General features: G+C 33.8%; 1 protein-coding gene across 8 annotated transcripts in view; it reads right to left on the bottom strand.

Moving 5' to 3' along the window:
• Positions 1–23,832, bottom strand: part of LOC145292188 (oxysterol-binding protein-related protein 6-like) — a 311,645-nt gene that overhangs the window by 133,304 nt on the left and 154,509 nt on the right. For all 8 annotated transcript variants that reach the window (XM_080138481.1, XM_080138486.1, XM_080138483.1 and 5 more), the window contains one exon: positions 11,803–11,856. In XM_080138481.1, coding sequence (XP_079994607.1) covers positions 11,803–11,856 — 54 coding nt within the window. The remainder of the gene's footprint in view (positions 1–11,802; positions 11,857–23,832) is intronic.

The following is a 23,832-nucleotide window of genomic DNA, read 5'->3' as shown; positions in this document are numbered from 1 at the left end:
CATTCTAAATGAACAGTTTTTAGTAAAAACAAAATTGTAATTTGTATAAATAACTAAGCTCAAAACTATAGAATATTCGCCTATTGCTTAAAATTATTTTCAAAAAATGTTCAAAAGTAAAAGCAAAATGATAATACTATCTGCAAATCCACTGAAGCAAGGATACTGCCACAACCAGACCACAATCGCAAATATGTGGCTACAGCCAGTCTATAATCAAAAATGTTGTCATAAGCTACAGTCACAAAAACTTGGTCATACTCAGCCTAAGACTTAATCATATTTTTTATTCCATAAAAACAATTACATATGGTCTCAACTAATGCTGTGAACATAAAGTCATGATATTAAATGAAAAAGTTTTTAAATTAGCAAGAAAATGCAGTTATGATTTGAATCAGATGATCAGGATTGATCGTCTCATTCATTAAGTGACAAAACTTAGTAATCAAACATAACACTTTAAGTGTGCATGTTCCAGAATTGTAACTACATTTTCACACCATCTAAATCTAAAGTTAATGTCTATAAATTATTGGCAAATAATATATTTAACATTGTGTATATACCAATACAAGATTAGTGAGAAAACTTTCATCAGAACTACTGAAATTTTTATATCAGGTTGACAAGAAAGTTCTTGTGGTTTTTAACTTTTAAATTCAGATGAACATATCTTGGATCAAACAAAATATTATTGATCGAAATAAGCACCATCAGAATCAACACACTTTTGCCAACACAAAACAAATGTATTTATGCCAGTAATGTAAAAATCTTGCATTCTGATAGCGATAAATTTTTTTTTCCATATTGTATTCAGCATCCTGCAAAAAAGATAATTGTTTTAAAACGATTGTAATTTAAACAATTAGAGCCAAAAACGCTCTTTAAAATGATATATAAAGTAAACGTATTATAACAAAAACTTATTTGTAAATACATCATTTAAAATCAAAAATTCCACAGGAACTTTTTTCAACTTAATAGGTCTTCATAGGCATGCATATATACACTTATGAGCAAAAAAAAAAAACAAAAAAAAAAAACAAAAATGGGCCAAAAGTTAAAGGAAGAAATCGATTTTTCAATATTTCTCCATGAATTTTTGTTAATTATAACTGAAAATTTCTATTTTGCAGATCATTATTATTATAGCATATAATAATAAGTGCAAAAATTAATCCTAAATATGGTAGGACCGCATCTTGGCGAGGATATAAAAACCAAATTGCAGGATTAAGGCAGTCCAAAATGACTTACAAGCAGATTTTGGATATTTTAAGAAAAGAAAAAGTGAAAACATCTCTTCCTGTAGTGAAACGAATTGGTCAAAGGTTCGAAATCGAATGCTTGAGAAAAGGGAAATCTGGATCTGGTCGCCCTAGAGCATCCACTTTCAAAGACAACCACAGCCTTAAATTAACTGTTTTGAAGGATTGAAAGAAAACTTATGTTGACGATAGCAAAGAATTAAAAACAAGAGCTGGAAATTCTCTTTCTAGATATATAATATCTAGATGAATGAAAGAAATGGGATTTTCTTCTGTAAAAGGTGTGCAAAGAAGCCATTTTTATCTAAGAAGAACATCAATGATAGAAAGAGATTTTTCTCGTATTATGGCAAGAAAGATACAGACTGGTTCAGGAATGTTTTCTGGTCAGATGAATCCAGATTTTGTCTTGTTATTGATGCTCCTGAATGGTGCAATCAAAGAATTGGAGAAAGATTTTTACCAAGTTAGGAATGGAGAGATAATGGTATGGGGGAACTTTTACTGCAGCAGGAGTTGGGGAACTTAGTAGATGTGAGAAGTCAATCAATGCAAAGGAATACATTCGAATATTAGAAACAGGGCTGTTACGAAGTATCCAGAAGCTGGGAATATCTCAGAACATTATTTTTCAACACGAGAACGCCCCTGCACACACTGCTAAACTCACAAAAGTGGTTTTCTGATAATTCATTTAATGTGATATTTTGGCAAGGTCAAAGCACTGATTTAAACCCAATTGAGAATATTTGGTCCATAATATCTTGTGCATTGGATGGAAGAACTTTTTCCAACAATGACAAACTGTGAAAAGCTGTACAAAGCGAATGGAATAGCATCTCTTCTTCAGTGTTCCACTTTGGTTGAAAGCATGTCTAAAAGGATTAATCTTTTAAAGAAATCAAAAGGAAATGCGATTCCAGCCTAAGCATTTATTAAAGTGAATGTTTTGTTCTGTGTTATTAGTCTCATTTAAGTTTCCTTGTTCAATTGTTCAATATAGCTTTTAGTGCAATAAAATTTATAAAATTTGTTTGGCTGATTTTCTTTTGCTCACGAGTGTGTGTGTGTGTGTGTGTGTATATATATATATATATATATATATATTAAGTAAAGTGATTTTCAATTTAAAAATTTAAATAAAATTTTTAAAATTTAAAAATCAAATTTTAATTAAATTAAAAATCAGTTTCATAAGAAGGAACAACAACAAAGTCAATTATCTGTACGATCGTTTCGGAAATCCATGCTTTTTATTTGTGGTATACATGAAGTTATGTAGAACAATTATATATAGTTTTTTTGGTAAGCACGGTCTCCTCATCAGCAAATTTAGGAGGATTTTTATTGAATTTAAAAGATACCATAAATAAACCTAGCATTAAAAGTAAGGCAGATGAATCTTTTAGTTTTTCTTTTTTTGAAATCAGGAACTGTGTTTAAAGTAGTCATTTAGATGTTTGCTATCTATCATCGTACAGATAATTGACTTTGTTGTTGTTCCTTCTTATGAAACTGATTTTTAATTTAATTAAAATTTGATTTTTAAATTTTAAAAATTTTATTTAAATTTTTAAATTGAAAATCACTTTACTTAATATTGAATTAGCTCTAGGACATTTAACTATCGAGCTTATTATATATCTAAATTACAACGAGCATTTCCTGTATTTTAATTAAACTAGTAATTTCACTGTTACATTAAAATACACTTAGCTCTTTAGACTATTATTCTAATCTCCTTTAAATTATATATATATATATATATATATATATACACACACACATGTATGTATATATATATATATATATATATATATATATATATATATATAAAAGCCTATAGATTTATATAATTTTATTTATAAAAGCTCTACTCTATGCACGTTTGAAAAAAAAATATTGGTTTTTGTTCATGTTATAAATATACTTGAATTTATATATATGCACATAAACAAAAAATAATTGAACTGAGTAACCATATTATATATTCAAGATGCAAGACGAAAACAAAAAAAACAGCTGAAGTTGTCATGTTGAAAATGAAGTTGCCATTATTAATATCTGATTATTGTATTGTAAAAATGGTTTAAGAAAATAGAAGCTTAAAAGGGAACAAAATCAAAAGCGGTTACATTAAGAAAAAGATAAGCTTAAAGGAAATGTTTAATAAAATTGTTCATGTTCTTCAATTTAGTTATGGGACAATTCAAAAATTTGTCCCCGATTCTGATACACTTACCGATTCTGTTCTAAATAAATTTGTAAAACATAAAAATACACTTGTGAGGTGGGGGGGGGGGGATATATTACAAGTGTATATCTTTCTAAATATTTTTCTGTTTTACTTGTAATAGATTGAAAATTGTGAGACAAGATTTATCTTTAAAAACAAATCTCATTTGCATCTGATCATCGTTGATGCTTTTTTGAAATTTTCATAAACTATTAAAAAAGAATCGACTATTAGTACGCAAAAAAAAAAAAAAAAGTTTATGAACAAAGTAGTCCCATGTCAAGAATGAGTTTCTACATAATGATACAATTTAGAAAACCATTCTTAACATTGTGATGGATCCGTTGACCGTTTTCTACCTTCTCTCTATGAAGAAATGTTCATGTTTTTTTTTTTGTAATTACAGTAGCAATTGCTTGAATCTTATTCTTCTTGCCGGGGGGGGGGGATATATTACTACAGAAACTCATTCTTGACATGCAACTATATTTAACTACTCTGTTTATAAACTGAATTAAAGATATGAAGGTTTGAAGTAATAAAGGCCTTAAAACACTCATTAGCACAAGCAATATAACTAGACTTTTTAGCATATTAAAAATGGGAAAAGTTATAGACTGTTGACTTATAACGAGTGCTTCATGCCAAATTGTATATGGTTAAATTTGTGTTCATTTTTGTTAAATAATAATCTCTGACTGTATTGAATGGATATCATAATACTTAATTTTGTTGTCACGGCTTTCATCCATGCTACTGGAACCCTCTGAGGGGAGGGGTCAAGATAGTGAACTGGGGCTTGTGCCCCCCCCCCTTACACTTACAATTTCTTGTTGCAAAAATATCCATACAAAAATTCAGTCAGATTGGTCAGGTACTTTCCGAGAAAAGTTAAATGGACAGACAAGGCAAATATAATATAGATGTTTTAATGGTATTATCTGACTAGTCTTAATTGCAGTAATAAGAATGTTATTTTTTTATTGTCTGAAACAAAATCAAATACATAGTGATGCTTTCTTTGCTTATGTAAATGTTTTGATTAATCACTAGTCATATTTTCAAAAGTCAAAATTTATTCATTATTTTGTTCTTGTATAGGCTATTTCATACGAAATTATAGCTGAGAACCTACACATCATAGAGAGGTGAGATCGATTCAATTTGAAAGCCCAGTATGTGAATGTCAATTAAGAAAACTATCAATCATGATAGATTTCTTATGGCAAAAACTGAATGACAGTTTGGACGCATACCATGTAATGAAGAATGCACACATTGAATATTTATAGTTTAATGAAAATATTAGCTTGCAAACTTTTTTTTCTGTACAAAATCTTGAAAATATAAATTTTCAGGATATTCAAATTGTATTTTAATAGCCTCAGCAGTTTCTAATATGAGAAAATTAGGAAGCCATAAACTTATGAAGTACACAAATATCTTTATTAAAATAAGCATTTCAATAAAATAATTTAAATATTGTAGATTTTTTTGAAAAATGAGAGCAAAACCATTTTGTTAAATTACCCGAATCTTTCTATGACAAATGCTTTCAAACATTTCAGTTTGAGTACTAACAGCAGCTGCAGTATCCTTGGAGAAATCACTATTCAAATTCTACATGGCTGAAATGGTGGACTGCAACTGTAGTCCACTGTGATTCATTGATCAGTGATTACTTCAAATCTAATGTCAGACTGTGGTACAACCTATTGCTTCATATGACTCAAAATACTAGCTGTTGACACATGAAGCAGAATGACATCTATTAGTCATAAAAACAAAGATATTGAGTCAAATTCAAGTCTAAATAGACTTAAGAAAATTGTCTGAAATGTTGATATTTGCAAGTTATGACAAAATGATAGGAAATTGTCTGCATGGGTAAAAAGGTGATTGGATAAACTACAGCAAAATCTTATGACCAGATTTCATCCTGACCAATCCTGTGACTGTATTTGGTAGAGGAAAAAAAACAATGTCAATGTGTAGGCAGGATAAATAGAGAAAAAAATAATCCGTTTTTTTGTTTTAATTCTAAAATCTTAGTTTAACATTACATTAACTTATATCAACATAAGATGGTTGAGACATTGTTTGCTGTTCTCATAAAATCAAGTAGAAGATAATACAGATTCAGTTACTTTGTTTTTATTTGCTGTCTCATTGTATTGTAATACAATTAAAAGCCTGTAATACTGATGAGTTATTTGCTAAAACCTACTTCATGAAAGACCAGCACCATTTTGTATCTTTCTTAAGCAATGTATTCAGTGGGACTCTTAATGCATACATTTTAGGAATAAAAATTAACGTAATTTGCAAATCCAACAAAAGCCTACACTTTTGACACTTGTTGGTGGATGTATATTTTTTTTATTGTTGTAAATCTGCCTGGATCTGACCTTTCAAACCCTTTCATCAATTATGAATCCAAAATATTTAATTGTTGTTAAAAATAATTTGCATTCAGCAATGCTAAGGTTTTTTTTTACAAGGCTTGTATATGAGCATCAACTAGCCACTTTGATGTAGAGGGCTACTATCTAGGACATAATTTTCAGGGATACTATGTAGGGAGTTGAGCAGCAAGATATCTGCTTACATTACATTTGAACTTCTGCATGTCAGTAGTATAGTCAGAGAAGCAGAAACCTGAAAGGGAATTCCGAAGTCTAGCAGTCCTAGGAAGGAAACTATTAGGGTAGAAAGCTTTCTTACATCTGGAGATGTCTACTGTGTAGAGGTGAGATTTTGCTACTTGTTGGGTATATTTACATTGAGAGGCTTGTAGTTCGTTGGAGCATGCACCATGAAAATACTTGTAAAAAAAAAAAAAAAAAAAAAAAACAGAGGGATGCAACATTTCATTGATGAGACAGAGGTTTAAGCCTAGCTGACAGTTCAAGACCTATTAGGTTGGCAACTCTTTTGAACCCTGGCTATCAAAGATCTGGATGTGAGCAAGGCGACTTATCCTCACAACATTTCAAATTGGCACTAGTTCCTATCCTTAAAAAGTTGTTCAATTGTTACTTAAAAGAGAAATGCTTTCATAACTTTCAAAATCTTCATCTGCCCAGTACTTAAAAATACTGAAGATTATCTTCTGCATCTCAGCAAAAATCAATCTCCTGTGTTACATCAGAAAATTGTTTGAAACTGTGATAAAACAAGAAGTTGTCAACCATCTCAGCAAAAGCAATCTACTTAGTGACAAGAAATATGGATTTTGTCCTGCAAGATCAACATTTGATGTACTGAGTGTAATACTGCATAGGATCAGTGAATCTATTGACAGAGCTTTGTTTCTAGATCGATAACTCTTGATATAACAAATGCCTTTGATAAGGTCTGGTACAAAGATGTTTCACAAGCTTATTAACTATCAAATATTTGGAAATATCCTCTCAGCCATCAAATCCTTTCTCTCTAATAGGTCTATTAAAGTAATTGTTGATGGGCAAAAATCTGAAAAAGAAAAACAAAAAAATACAAACATTGACACTGATGTGACCAAACAATTCATTTTGGGCTCAACTCTCTAATCTTCATCCATGAACTTCTACATCATATTTCAAGATCATTTGTTGACATTTATACAAACGACAACTGCCTATGACAACACTTCAAAGAGCAATGGTAATCAAGATCATGCTGATTCTTTTTCTAATTTGGAGCACATGATGCAATAGGGAAAAAAGTGGTTTGTTACTTTTAACACCTAAAACTATTATTTATATCTTTTAATGCTTGGATCTTTATTTGCACCAGTTAAAATGAATGGCTATCTCCTTGAGGAAGACCCTTGCACTGATAAGTTCCTAGGATGGACTTATACTTCAAAACTAAAATGAAAGGTTGCTAAGGTTGCTCGAAAAAATAGATCCTACTGCACCAGAAAGTATTCCACTTCTAATACAATTTTCTACCTAAATAAGGGTCAGCTACATCCTAAAATGGAGTATTGCTGCCATATACTGGAACATGTTACTAAGAGCATGCTTTCTTGCTTTGGCAAAGTATAAAATCGGCTTTGCAATCTAGTGAGGAAATGATGTCTTCGATTCCCTACAACTCCTTTTTTTGTCACCAGACTATAAAACATTCACAGCAAGTATCCATTTGGCTTACTGTCACTGAAAGAACTTTGTTTTTTTCTCCTGTGTATCTAAGACCAAATAGATAGGTTCCATGAACAGTTTCTTTCCAAAAATTTCATATCTGTGGGACATAATGTCACATGATGGCTTCCCAGCTGACAAGCACATGGTTGTTTTCAAGTCCAATTGCAAGCTGTTTTCTTAAGTAATCAAATTCTGTCCACTTAACCTATTGCTGTCAATTTTCTCATATTGGTCATCATCCAACTGATAATTTCATTAACCCTTATCCTCAAGTAATCTTTGGCCTTGGTAAGTGGTGACTTATAAAATAATAAAATCAAAAATTTTCTTTTAATTAGTTCATTGTGGCAATGAGGGGTGTTTCTCTTCACAATGACAGTGTTTCCAATTAACTCGATATATAAATATTAACGGTGTAACTAAACATACACATACAAAAAAATGTGATGCTGGGTACAATCTTAGTAGTGGCAGGAAAGAAGAAAAAAGTAAAAGAGTGAACCATTTACTCTTTATAGACAATCTCAAACTATGCAGAGACAGAAAAACACCTCGTCTCCCTGATAGAAACTGTAAAAATTTTCACAGAGGATGTCTGCATGGAATTTGCATTTGATAAATATGCCAAATGCATGATAAAAATGAAAACAGACGACATCTGAACATCTCCAATTCAATGATGGCTTTATTGAAGATCTAGGAGACGGTGTCACATAAGTATCTCAGTATAGAGGAGAACGTAACTGAAGCATGAACAAAATGAGACATAAGGTGGAACAAGAATACACAGTACGCCTTAAAAAGATCCTCAAATCCAAATTAAGCCGCAAAAAACAAACTAACTGCCATAAATCAGATTGCAATCCCTGTCATCTTATATGGTTTTGGGATTATTGACTGGCCTCAAAATAATATCAAGAGACTTGATACAAAGACAAGGAAACTGCTATTCTTACCTAGTATAATATACCGAAACCAATGCACAACAGAATATACCTACCACAGAAAGAAGAGGGTCTAGACCTCACTGAAATTAAACATGCATATCGAATCAACATAGTAAGCATGGGGCAGTACATTAAAAGTTCAAAAGATATGACATTGGGAATGGTGAGGGACCATTATGCTGCTGAGGTATATGATGAACCAGCAACACAGATTGCAAGAATGAAGTACACAGAAATGGAGATAAAAACAAGAAAACAAGGATGGCAGCAACACAAGAGAGCAGGGAAGTTTCTAGAGGAACTTAATCAGGAGTATATAGACGGGGATGCCTTACTTTAATAGCTCAAGAGTGGGAGACTACCATTTGATGAGGAAAGACTTGTAGCTGGTCAAGATCAGAGCTTATTCACAAATGGATTAAAAAAAATGGCTGGCCTACAAATAAATGGCCAGTGCAGGTGCTGCCACTCAGCGATTGAGAACCCGAGCCAACTAATGTCTGGATGCCAAACCTTATTGGCAGATGGTTTTTACACTGTCCACCACAATAATGTAAATACCTCCATTGGAAAATTTGTGGAGAGATGCAGCTTGACAGATCGTCAAACGTCTGGGAACATGCACCATCAGCAATAACAGAAAAGTGACAGTGTTTTATGACAAAGGCATACAGGCAGGCAGATACATAAAAGACAAGGCTATTAGACCAGATAGTGTTAGATGGAACAAGCTTGAAAAAACTGCACTCATTATCAATGTTACTGTCCCAAAGGAAAAGAAAATATCAGGACCTAAAGAATGATTTTAAAAACAACATGGTCTCTTAAAGAAATCTGTAGTGGACTGGTGGATATATTATACATATCCGCCAGTTGTACAAGATAGGAGAAATGATTTGAATTGGGAAAGGAAAAATGAATTGCTTTGAGGAAGGAATGAACAACGCGTTTACTTGAATTAAACGAACTAGGATTTATTTTGTGAAGAAACAAGTGAAAGAAAAGGGTACAACACGTGTTCATGTCCGCATTCATCTCTCGCTGTTTACTGGTGAGAAGGAGAAAGTCTATTGTTGTAGAGAGAAAAAGAAAGAAAGTCAATCCAGTTTGGTGTGCGTCTCTTGCTGTTAGCTAGTGAGGAGGAAAGTGTATTGTAGTATAGAAAGAGAAAATGAGAAAAAGTCAATCCAGTTCATGGAGAGAGAAAGCATATAAAGTGTACATACTGTCTGTTAGCTCGTGCCCCATACATAGTCGCAGGGGATGTGACGCGCGTGAGCGTGCGCCTCCTGAAAGGGAGGCGGCTGGTTAGCCGAACCTCTCAGCTCGAGAGCTGGTCCAAAAAAGGGCTGGAAACAGCTTGTCTCTTGCTTTTATAATTGTTTCCGGTGGTCTTTTGTGCATGTGTGGATTTCCTTTGAAAGGGAAGTGACGTCGTCCATCTGTGCATACATGTGCGTACGTTAGCATGTGTGTATGTATACACGTGAATGTGAGTATGTACGCGAACATGAATATATGTACGTGTGTGGACGTGCGCGCGTATGTTTGTGTGCGCATATGTATGTGACAAGTAATATAGCTTGGGATGTGAACGCGTGTTTTCCTGTGAGACTAGAGAAGGCTCCCACAAATCAGCATTATACCAGTTGTGATAGAAGCAACTGGCTTAATGAAAAAGATCTGAAGAAATACTTGGAAACAATCCCTGGAAGGCCAAGTTGGCACGAAATACAGAAATACAGATATTAGCCATAATGGGAACAACATCTATTCTTAAAAGAGCCCTTGGATATAAATTCAAATCGTAATGAAATTAAGTATTAGCCCCAGGCTGGAATGCCTTTATCTCTTAAAAATACCAAAGTAAAATAAAAAACAACATATTTGATCCATTTAAGCGAATGTGAATTATAGAAAATATTTAATTTGGAATTTTTTGTTAAATTCAAATAAAAGCTCGGATACTACCAAAAAATACATAAATAAATTTATGTCAGTGTTCACTACAAGAGCTATGAAATTCTCGAGGCAGCTTGTGTATGTGTATTAGAATTATGCAACATGTTAGGAAAACCACATGTTATAAAATGAACTGATAATATTCCCTCAAGCTATTTCCTGTCTTTTTCTCAAAACAGCAATAATCAAAATATGGATATCTTGTAAAAATCCCTGTAGGTGTTAAAAATAATCTGAGAGAATAAAACAAAGACATTTCTTTTAGAAAATTTGGTGATTTGGACTAGAAACTAGACCAAATTTTCATTTTTACAATAAAAATTTTTCTTTCAATAATAATAAGATTGAATGAATAAACTTCCAGACAAAAAAATTATTTTCAGCGATGTAAAGATTTGTAATACTTTATAAATTTGGATTAAAATATATTTTTAAGTTGGCAAGTAAAATATATACCAACTTTAGCAAGACAATGGTTAAATTGAAAAGTACTAATATCTTAACACAATACAGTGTGGAACGATAAAACTGTCCCTCTAGAAAAGACATGATTCCATTTCCATTTGATGAAAATCGATTTTCTTTCTTTGTTACAGACCATCTACTAGTTGGATAGTTGTGTACAAATCCCAAGGACCACATCATGTCACCTCACATCTTCGAAGTCAGCCTGAAAGTCAACACCAAAGTGTAGATGTGCTGAAGAGTGTGGCAGCAGGACTTGGCGCTGTCCCACAAATCCAAAGAGACACCGGTTTGGCTTCAGAAGGAGTGTTATGACTTTGTACCCTTTTCTCACTGCCCACCCCCCTCCCCTGACCTGAACCCGCTATGCTACTTCGTTTGGTCATACGTCAAGAACATCACCAACATGACCTCCTACAACATCAAAGCCAGCCTGATCACCACCATCTGCCGAGCTCCTGCTGACACTTGTGAAAAAGGCATGCTCCCAGTTCCAGACCCATATTGAAGTGGTTAGTGAGACTGAAGCTGGGTTCAATTAATAGATATCTACTACATAATCAAGTTATCTGAATTGATTTTTTCAATAAAAGTTTTATCGTTCAACCTTGTATAAACTTAGAAATAAAAATGACATTTTTTTTATTATCATCAGTGGCAAATTATTTTTAAGCATGTGGCGAAGCTCTCATTATGCAAATGAAGCAACTAAGTTAAAAAGAATAACTTAATTTTAACGAGGCAAATACTTCTAAGAAGATTAGTTACAATATAAAAATGATACATACCTCATTTGGTGATTTTGCATAAACCAAAATACCTTTATCCAAGACAAAAAATCTCTGTAAAGTAAAAATATGTAAATAATACGATTAAAATAATAATACACTTGAGAATATGTAAATAATAATACGATTAAATTAAAAATGAACGTGTTTAATAAAAACCAAAGTTATTAATAAAAAAGAATCAAATATATTTTCATATATCTTAAACTAGCCGTACCTAATCAATGCTGTCTGTTTTATTTCATTTTATAAATAAACAGGATTTTGAAAGTTTAATTTCATTATTACAGTACCATTTGGTTACTAAATTATTAATGGAATCAAATTATAAAATGACGACTTTGTTATGATAATGTCTTGATTTCTTTTCTAAAACTGTTGGATGTAAACATCTTCAAAAACTTGATACATGAGGATTTGAAAAGAATTTTAGCCGGAAATAACTTTCTATACAACAGTATATCAATACTCTATGGCTGACTGGGATAGCTTCTGTACATTTCTATTAGATCTACTTCTGCGTTCCATGTTTAAAAAGAATGTGTCCTCTATAGTATCAGACCTGACAAAATAGTTAATTGTAGGTATAGACTGCTTCATACCCTCCAAAAAATTCCAGAAAAAACCTAACAGCCAGCCTATATCTCATAGGATTAACGAATCTCTCAATGGTGGCTTCCTTTCTAGAGCAATTGCTCTTGACATATTAAAGGCTTTTGATAGGGTATGGCATAAAGGTCTACTCCACAATATCTCCAGCTGCGGTATAGCTGGAAATGTCTTTTCAATTATTAAATCATTTCTCTGATAGGTTCATAAGAGTAGTAATTGATGGGCAGAAATCAGAAGCTCACACTGTTAATACTGGAGTCCCCCAGGGGGTCCATCCTGGGCCCAAATCTCTTCCTGATCTACATCAATGATCTACCAAATCACATCCTTACATCATTTGTAGACATTTACGCTGATGACACTACCATCTATGGTAGTACATCTAAGACCATAAACGATCAAGTTCTCTGATTCTCTCTCCTGATCTTGATCATATGGTGCAATGGGGGAAAAAGTGGCTGGTTACTTTTAATACATTTAAAACCAAGCTCCTATCTTTACATCATCAACACTGATCCCCATCTGGCATCAATTGAAATGAATGGCTCTCATCTTGGGGAGGCTCCATGTTTTGACAAACTTCTGGGCCTGACCATAACTTCTGATCTGAAATGGAACATGTACATCAAGTTTGTTGCCAAGGTCGCTGGAAAAATGGTGGGATCCTTCTACTGCTCCAGCAGATATCTCACTGCTAATGCAATTCTCTACCTATATAAAAGCCAGGTACATCCAAGGATGGAGTACTGTTGCCACATCTGGGCAGTAACTACTAGAAAGATCTTATTCTGCCTTGAGAGAGTTCAAAATAAACTTTGTAGCCTAGTGGGAGATGTTCTTTTCTCGTTCCTGCAACCTTTTTCCTACAGACGAGATGTCGCGAGCCTATCTCTGCTTTATTGTTATTTTCATGGCAAGTGCTCGTCTGAGCTCCAATCTATGAGCCCTCTTGCCAAACTTTCACTAAAAACACTCGTCTAGCTGAAACCACCATCAATAATTTCCCCCACTCTTTATCTGTGCCTAAAGCTAAATGTAGATTCCATGAACAAAGTTTCTTTCTTAGAACTGCACACCTGTGGAACTCTTCCATTTGCCTGCTTTCCAGCTGACTACAATTTGGTAGTCTTCAAGTCCAACGTAAACCAATTCTTGATGAACCATCCCCTTAAGTAATGCAATTTACCAAATTTCCACTGCTAACGACTACTACAATATCATCCCATTGACTACTGTACACTCATTAACCCTTATCCTCGAGTGGCCTCTGGACCTTAATAAGTGGTGACTTCTTTGTAAAAAAAAAAGTTTCAATGCTTACAAATTCCTTTTAAATTTCAAAGTATCAAGAATTAATTCACTCTGTTTTTCAACTGTTATCCATCTGTGGAATACAATATGATGCAGTTGCTTCCCAGCTAACTACAATGTGGTCGTTTTCAAGACATTAACAAATACTTGTCAAGCATTCCTTTTTAGTTATCAAATTTTGTTCATTCCACCTATCATTCTCAATCTTATAGTATTGTATATCATTCAACTGACAACCTCGTTACCTCTTATCCTCGAGTTACCTTTGGCCTTGATAGTGATGACTAGAGTATTCACATTACTGATAAAAAGAGTTAAATGTTTAGTGTCCATTAAACAAAGTTTTTTCATTATATTCATAATTTTTTATCCTTTCATAATATCCTGGAATTTTGTCACCATGTGTATCTTGGCAAGTAGTGGCAATGTGTGCTGGTGCAAATTTGACTGCTTTGGCTGCTCATGCAAATTTTAATTGTTTCCTTTCAAGATCAGCTGGGAATCACTGTTTCTCACACATTGGATGAAAGTTAATTATTTGATAAAGGCTGCCCCTCCATCCAAAGGTGTCTTCTCTTAGACAATGGGGAAACTATTTTATAAACTGATCTTGACATCACGGTTTTTGACCATAAACTCATATTTGCGAAGAGTAATTTGGTTTAGTTAGTGTTTGAATATGTTAGCTAAGTGAGATGAAGCAGATTGAAGGTGTGGTTCTGATGCATTTATCTGGTAGCATGCATAAAGTATAACAGCTAAATGAGAAAATTGCATAAAAAATGCCTTGGTAAGCTATTTGTCATTACTTCATAACAGCTGATAAATAATTTGCAGTGTGTTACTTATGTTCAAAAGAAATTGGCAATATCATTTTGTTATATATTGCCAGACTCCCTGGATGACTGACAAGGACATTTTTCAAGCACTGGCTTGTATTAGAATGAGATTTCTCTGCTTAGAGCAAGCAGCAATAGCTTCACAACAATCTTGTTATGAATTAAGGGAACAGACACACAGACAAAATGCTATGTAGATAACAGGCCCAATCATATAGTATGTAAATTCAAATAAATAGAATCCCAGGTCCAGAATAACTTGTGTTATTGGTGCAAGCATCAGAGACAAATAGCCTGAAACTATTCAGGAAACAGATAAAGGGATAAAATTTCAGGACAAGTCCTTTTCTAAAATTTTCTTTGAATGAATGCTGTCTATGTTATTGATTATTGGTGGGATGAGGTATGAAGACTGCAATCACAGCTGTTTGTAAGTAGAACATGTTATCAGTCACGAAAGAGGAAAGTTATATTCATTGTGAGCAGGATATGCTTAAGCACTGCAAAGTAATCTAGTTTGACTTAAGAGAGACTCCTCATCAAAATTTAAATTCTGGTAATGAATGGAGAGCTACTGGGTTTGATCTGTTTATATGTGTGTGTAAATCTTTACCTTTATGACTTTTAAAGATTTCTATTTCCTTTCACCAATTTTTTTTTATCCTTTTTAAACAAACAAAGAAAGAAAAATCTCCAATTGTTTTTTTTTTCTGAGAAACATAAATCTGTCTCTGATGAGCTGTTTGGTGAATTATCATCATTCACTGAAACATGAGCCCACAACTCAAGTCTTGGACCTCCAGTTTGTTGCCTGTCATGGTTCTTATGAGTTGCGAAAGTGTGTGTGTGTGCGTCTCTCTCTCTCTCTGAAGACCACCAACAAAATGATTTCCTTAATGTGATGAACAAGTTTGTCCTGCCATTACAATCAGAGCATGAAGGATCTGTATTGTATCATAAAAATGACTCAGCGACTAGCCACCATTTTCGTTAAAAAAAACAAAAAAAAATCAACAGCTTGTCAGAATATACTCACTCTTTACAACCTTCAACTGTGAGCTAAAAATCTTAACAGACAATAGTTGGCCACTTCAAAGAGTCCAATCCTGATTATCCACCCTGTTAATGAGCATGAGCAGTGCAGGTGTTTGTTTGCAAAAGCCGAGGGAATAGCAACAACAAGAGTCAAATGTTGCTTTACTGAATTTGTGCCATTTCAAAGATTACAGGGCAAAAACATGGCTTGAGATTCATGTATAAACTGATGCCAATGATCAATGTGACTCCTTAAAATAAAGTTACTAACAACGGCACTTCTCCATATGACAACATATTAGTTAACAAGAACGTATATTTTATGACTAGAGTAAAAGTTCATTTTGAGCAATTTGAATTAATGAGCAAAGATCCAAAGAAACTAAGAAGTGGCATGTGCAAGTTGAAACCGTACATATGGGATGAGCTTGGAAGACTTCAATGATGATGAGCTAACGTTATCCAATGTACTTAACCATCAAAATGAAAGGTTAACTGGACACATACTGGTACATAACTGGCTTCATGTAACTACCTCATTTATAAAGCAAAGAATGAATACTGATCTACCAAGTGGGATGTTGATACATGTAACTTGTACCAGACGAATATTTGCAGACATTTTTACAAATGTGGCACAAATAAGCATATCAACCCGGAACAGCTTGACATAGTGGTAAGGGATGTTACTCTGTTGCTGTAATGGAAGATAAAGGTGGTTTAATTGTAAATAAACTTGTCATGCATTTCAAACATGCTGTCAAGAAATGCACACGAAAAGTAGCCTCAGAGATGTTTAGCAGTTCACCACACTCAGAGTACTGATCTTGGAATATATGACAATGTGGTTCCAGTCAAATCTCATCAGATTATTCCAATGTGTGTGTGTGGAATGAAATTGAGAAAGGGACAATTTCCCATTTGGAAGCCAGTGTTGTACTACCTGCACCATTCGGTAATTGGACACTGCTTTTATGAAAAAGGTTCTGTGAAACTGCTTACTGAAAACTACACAGCATTTTCTGTGGAAAAATTCACAAATTTAGAGGAATGGGAAGTCCAATCAGATTTTGATTAACCTGTTGCCAGGTAAAAAGATAGTGGAAAGATCTAATTGTAGAATCAAGTACATTACCATTAAATGCAGTATCCAATCATGGAGCCAGTCAACTGGTATAATACTGAAGGATGATGAAATGGCTTCATTAGTGTTAGTGTGATACAAATATACAAGCCTTGTAAAAAAATTAAAAAAACCCACTGATGCTACACTGCCACTTGAGAATACTAATTCCTGCATTTACACTGTTGAGCATAACTTCTGGGTAAAGATACTGCATAGGTGTTGTACTATGCAGTTCGAAAGGAGGAAGTGATAAAAGTGTACAGCTCACATTCAGTCTTTGTCTACATGATAGTAGGTCATATAAAATATAGTTACCCTTTGCATGAAGAAACTGCCAGGGGATGCATTACTCTGTCAGACATAATACTAATGTTACATTAAGACTTGGTTGGTTGATTGAGTTTTATGAAATGTCAACCGTTCTTGGATCATTATATGCTGAAATCGTGCATAACACATCACTCAATAAGTCTCTGAGATGACAATTTAATGATATCACTAATAAAAAAAAAAAAAAGTACAAGCCTTCAAATAGCATCAAAATTTGAGACCAATTGGATCATTAGTATAGTAAACACAGTTATTTAAGTGAAGCTACTGCTGCAAATTTTCCAAACAATGAAGAAAAATTTAAATTTCATGTGTTGTTAATGCATTACTTTGTTATGAGAAAAAATATTCTTCAAGTTAAGCAATCACAAGTGTTATTAGCATTCCCAGTTGATGGTTTTAATTCTAGCTTATTATTATTTAATCATATCTATCTTTCTTTCTCATATATACATAAATATTACAATAGAAAAATGGGAGCATAAAAAGTAATATGGTTAAGCTTAAACATGGAAAAGTAAAAGACTAGTTGTTAAAACTGGAAAAGAAAAGGACAAGATATTCTAATAAAAAATATAATAAATTTATAACTTAAAATATTGCAGCATTAAGAATTGATTATATGTTATAAATTGAATTTAAAAAAATCTTAATGTTGCAATATTTTAAGTTATAAATTTATATTTTTTTACTAGAATATCTTGTCCTTTTCTTTTCCAGTTTTAACAACTAGTCCTTTACTGTTCCATGTTTAAATTTAACCATATTACTTTTCATGCTCACATTTTTTCTATTGTAATCCATGATTTTTTTCAGGTTTCCAATAAATTCACTTGTTCTTTGTTTAATTTCAGTCTTATTTTTTTGCCGACATAAACACATATGACTAGGACAACAGCATATTCTTTTCATTATTTTGACTCAAGTGTGTACCCATTGATATCTTATATGCTTTTATAAAAGAGTAATGTGATTTTCGGTTGATTAACTGTATCTATCTGTGTCGGATATATACTTTAGAGTAAAAACAATGAAAAGAATATGCTGTTGTCATGGCCCTAGTAATAACAATGTACGACACTGACACTCATCTGCTTTCAATAAAATCCTCCCCAATACTCCCTTTGGTTTCATTCTGTTTCACTTGTTACTTCTCTTTTAGCAGTGAATTAGTAGCCAGTCATAAAAAGCATCGCTCACCTTACATATTTTTATGATTTTGAACACTAGAAAATTCATAACTTTTGTTTAACTAAACGAAAATTGAACATTTTTTTTCGCAATATAGCTAAGGTGATCTAAAAATGTAATAATTGTTTGAAATTTGGTAGAAAAATGAGTGGTGATGGTTTAAAGCAATTCTAAATGACTAAAACTGCCATTTGTCCAGATATTCAAACACTACAGTGCTTGAATGATATATATATATATATATATATATATATATATATTCTGAGGTTATTGCTTTCCAGAGGTTAAGTAATGAAGTGTAACAAAGTTAATACAAGAGTGCTCAATACCGAAGTAGAGCAGAGTATACGCTTTATTTATTTATTTATTTTTTTTTTTACATAAGTAGTAATGTTGCTACACAGTCATAAGCATGTTTCCGCCAGCTAGTTACCAGTAACTAGAGACCTCTTCAGGTGACACAGCTTATATGAAAGCTAAGGTTGCAATGAAAATATCAGGTCTTCTTTGGGTTAAAATCAGGAGGTTCCATCAGATCTTGTGAAAAATAAGATTCAGGTTGTATGTCAATAAGACCCAATAGGGGTGTGGGTTTGAGTATATAGAGATATGGGAAAGGATGGGGGTTGGTGATGACTGCTCCAAATCTTAAACATACTAGTGTGTATAGGTTCAATTAGTGAGGAGATGTGAATTTGACATATCTATGCTAAAAGGGGTTTCAGATTTAATCGGGAGGGGGGAGGGTCATTCAGTTATAAAAATGCTTTTTTTTTATGTGGTCAGAAAACTTACAACCTAAGTTGCCCTTTTGTATATCCCCTGCCACACATCATCCCTACCCACATGAAGAAGAGGTTAAGAGATAAGGAAGAAAAGGAAAAGATATAAGGAAGAAAAGAAATAAGACAGAAAGAAAAGAATGAAGAGGGGAAGTCATAAATATTTTACTGGTGGTGATTTTAAGGAATCTCTCCTTCCTATTCATCTCCCTATTTCTTTTCTTTCTTTCTGTCTTATTTCTTTTCTTCCTTATGTCTTTTCCTTTTCTCTTCACCTTTTCAGTGGATAAGGAAAAAACTATCTGAGCAAGAACTTTCATTATAATAAAAATAGATAATTATACAAGAAAATCAAATAGATGGATAAATGCTTATTTCTTATTTCTGCCTTTTTTTTCAAGATTTGGATTTTAACCACCTAAGTAAAACTTTGGTTAAACATAGCAATACAGTTTAAATGGAATATTTTGAGAAATATATTTCCACACAGAAAAGTTGAAAATAATTGCAAACATTGATTACTGTTGGTTAATGGTTTGAAAAAGATTTGTGACAGTACAACGTGCTTTATGATGCAAAGATTAGGGAATAAAACAAGTAAAGTTCAACAAAATTGATTTGTGGATTGTTTAGACTCAATCTGAATTATTCCTTTACTCTTACGTAGAGTTAAATCAATAAACGTTGTTTGCATTTCAGAATGGATTAAACCTGAAGCAACATGTTATTGTACTGGCTGCAGTGAATTAGTGAAGTCATCAATAAATGAATCTCTTATACAGTAGATTACAAGTACAATAATCAGATTAGACAAAAACTGAAAATCATTTTGGGAGATTAACCTAATTAGTACATGCATGTTCAGAAAGGAAATAATAGGAATATAGGCTAACACTTATGAAATAAAAACGTCTGGCAGGCATGCACGACAGACAACCTCTCCATTTTACATTTTAATTCTTCAAACTATTATTGATTAGCACCGAATTTTCTGATTACATATTTAAAAACATATTTAATGCTTAAATGAGCGGAGGAGGGGGAGGGAATGTGTCTTTCGTTTATGTTAATCTACATACCTATAAAGTTGAGTTTTTTTGTTTTCTTCATTCTAACATTGACATTAAACTCATTCATGAAGTTAAACTAATTTCTATATTCTTTTTAAAAAACATGAATTAATTATTCATTCTTTATGGTTTCTTATTAGAGGAGCGGCTTCATTTAACCATTATGCTTAATTCTTTTTATGCATAGTTTTTACATCGTCCATAATTGAGTAGAATTTAGGATGAAAACGTTCTAGCGCACGGACATGATATATATATATATATATATATATGTGTGTGTGTGTGTGTATCTGACCTGATCTCTGTGCTCTGAATGTCTCTCAAACTCCTCTCTGAATATTTTGTCTACAGATTTACAACTTGATATACAGGGTATTTAGACATCAGGAATACTTTCAATTTGTTTTTTAACCTGTAAAAACAGCTGCTAGGGGTCAAAATTGGAACAAAAAAAAAAAGAAGCAGTTAACCTTGGCAGGAGTAAATTGACAATCTTCTGAACATGTGTACATATACATTTTTTAGCATGAAGTCACTTACTTTTTAATCTTTTATCCATCTGGCGATAACTCAGATGGTAACAACGAAGGTTGAAGCACTAAATAATTATGGTTGGAGTGCTGAATGTTTTTGTTTCAATTCTAGTTAATGGAACTAAAGTCATTTTTTTTTAAAAACCTTTGAAATCATTACTATATATATATATATATATATATATATATATATATATATATATTGGGCACAATATAATAATCAATAGAAAATTTGCTCTATAATTATAAATACAAAATTTGCATGAATTAAAACATATTCAAGCATATTAAACTCTTTAAGGATAAAAATCTTTCTCATAATATTAGAAGAAATATGAAGTGGCCAAATGGTAAAAACACCTGAAATTTTCATTTTTTAAATAGAAAATAATTCCTCAACATTGTATGCCCCCAACCCATTTCCGTTTCCAAGCTGTTCTATTTTTTTGGGACCGTTAACTAAAAAAATTTTTTTTTGCTACAGGAGATAAATTATGCGTTATTTTTTAGGTGTGTGTGTGTGGGGGGGGGGCTGCTACAAAAAAAAATATCCTATCATTATTAACCTTTGGTCTGAGTGTAAGTCCCTCCCCACTACCATTTCTTTAAAAACACTTTCTTTAACTCTGATACTACACCCAAGTCCGAGTGGTAAGTCCCCTCCCCAAGAAACTCTCAACTGTACCACTAACTCTGAGTTTGAGTGCCTCTTCAAAACTCCCTTAACCCTATTATTAACCAAGTCCAAGTCGTATGTCCTTCCAAAACATCCTTGTGGAACTACTCCTAAAAAGTAGACCCCCCCCCCAAAAAAAAAAGATGCACAGAATTTATCTTTCATAGTTTAAAAAAAGAAAAAGGTTAACTGCTCTAAAAGGCTCAAATGGCCCAAAGATGACGTTATTACACATTTAATGCCTATGCGAAACCGATCCCCTACTCTAAATTCTAAAATAATTTCCTTTCCTCTTTCAAGTGTGTTGAGATATTTCCTATGTGAACAAATTCCGATTGCCAGAGTTCTCGATCGGCCATTGCAGCAACCAGTTCAGTTCCTGCCAGACCAGTTTCCTCTACAATAATGGATTTCAGTGTTACACATGGACGCCCGACTCCTTTTTGCATCTGGAGTCCAGAGATGGCGGAAATTTTCTGTTTCTATGTCTATCCTTGTAGCCATGTCACTAGTAAGGGTGCTGGAGGTAAACGTTTTGTCTGGGCTGACGTTATCCGCCTGATAGTCAGGGACCCGAACCTTGGATTAACCACTAAGGAGGCTGTCCTATCAGCATGTGCAAAGTACTGGGACTGCTGTATTGCTATTTGGTGAATGGATTCTGGACCATGCAGTAGCTTCTGGTGGGGCCTCTCGATGCCATACTAGTGGGTAATTGTTACGGCTTTACCTTATCATTAGCTACAAATAAAAAAATTAAAAAATTCTTTGTTTCTTTTTCTCTTAGTTTCCCCTCGCTGTCCTGCTCTAAGTAAATCTGACGACCTAGTCCACAAATTCCAAAATTTCATCATGACAAGTTTCAAGAAAAAATACACGATTAAACCCGGTTCTCCAACTTCCAACGTAGACCCCTACTACCATGTCTCCTTCTTCAACATCAGGGGTCTACGTTCTAACCTTCCAGAGGTTGAAACCCAATTACAGGAGACCAAACCAGACCTTTTATTTTTAAGTGAAACTGGCATTGGACAGGCTATTTCCCTAGAAGAGTTCGCAATTAAAGAATACTCTAACAACTTCTAAATCTGACCCCCAAGATCGCCATGGGCATGGAATATGTGCCTATATTAAAGATAGCTTTCCATGTGGTAGGGACATCTCCAGGGAAGATCCTAACTTACCCTATATGTGCTTCCGGGTTGCTTTAGCTCACACTACTGCATTTATATTTACTATCTCCCCCACAACAGCGGAGTTACTATCTTTCAAAGCATATCTGAGAAAATTGATCAAGTCCTATCTGCTTATCCTTCAGCTAACATTCACGTATGTGGAGACTTCAATGTTCACAACGTCGAATGGTTGACCCACTCAAACAAGACCGATGATGAGGGGAGGTTCTGTCATGATTTCTCCATTGCCTATGACCTCACTCAGATTGTTCAGGAACCCACCCGTGTGCCTGACAATGACGGCCAGTATGCGAGCCTACTAGACCTTTTTCTCACAACTTGCCCTGAACTATGTTCAGTTTCTGTTCTGTCGCCTCTTGGATCTTCCAACCACTCTGTTGTATCAATTAAGATAAAAATGAAATGTAATATGTCCCCAGACGTTCCTCTCCATCGTACAGTATATCGATACACTAAGGCTGACTGAGATAGCTTCTGTACATTTATAGCTGATCTACCTCTGCATTCCATGTTTAAAAAGGATGTGTCCTCTATAGTATTAGACCTGACGGAATGGTTAATTGTAGGTATTGACCGTTTCATACCCTCGAAAAAGTTTCAGCAAAAACCTAACAGCCAGCCATGGTTCTCTCCAGAATGTGCTGCTGCCATTGCGCACAGAAATCACTTTTTCCACTGCTTCCAACGTAATAGATGTATGGAAACTAAAGCCGCTTTCAGGACTGCCAGCAACCATTGTAAGAAGGTAATAAAGAACGCAAGAGAGTTGTATGCTCAATCTGTTAAGTCCAAAGTAGCTGAGCAGCGGCTTGGTTCCCACCAGTTTTGGCAAATAGCAAACAGAATCCTGAACAGAAGCGTGTGCTCCATCCCAACTATTATCAATGGACCTGAGGTAATCTCGTCAGCATCAGACAAAGCCAAACTCTTTGTCAAGAACTTTGCAGCTAATTCTACCCTTTGCGACCAAGGCCGCCAACCCCCAATATTTCCTCCTGTATCAGAAAACACGCTATGTGATATACGTATATCTGTACATGATGTTGCCAAGCTAATCAAAAACCTTGATTCCAGTAAAGCAACTGGCCCTGACGGCATTCCAATTATAGTACTCAAAAAACTTCAACCTGAACTAGCGCCCATACTTATAAAACTGTTTAAACATTGTCTTAAGGAGAATAGTTTCCCATCTCCCTGGAAAATTTCATCATGATGCCCTGTATTTAAGAATTCAGGTGATCACTCATCCCCCTCTCAGTACAGGCCAATAAGTCTCCTGTGCATCATGAGTAAGTTGTTGGAATCTGTTAAATACAGAAGTAATCAACC

The sequence above is a fragment of the Euprymna scolopes genome, chromosome 13 (assembly GCF_053919585.1).
Source record: "Euprymna scolopes isolate OS-2025 chromosome 13, ASM5391958v1, whole genome shotgun sequence".
NCBI classification, from domain to species: domain Eukaryota; kingdom Metazoa; phylum Mollusca; class Cephalopoda; order Sepiida; family Sepiolidae; genus Euprymna; species Euprymna scolopes.
The sequence above is the reverse complement of the archived record's forward strand: the minus strand, read 5'-3'. Positions and strand labels throughout refer to the sequence as shown.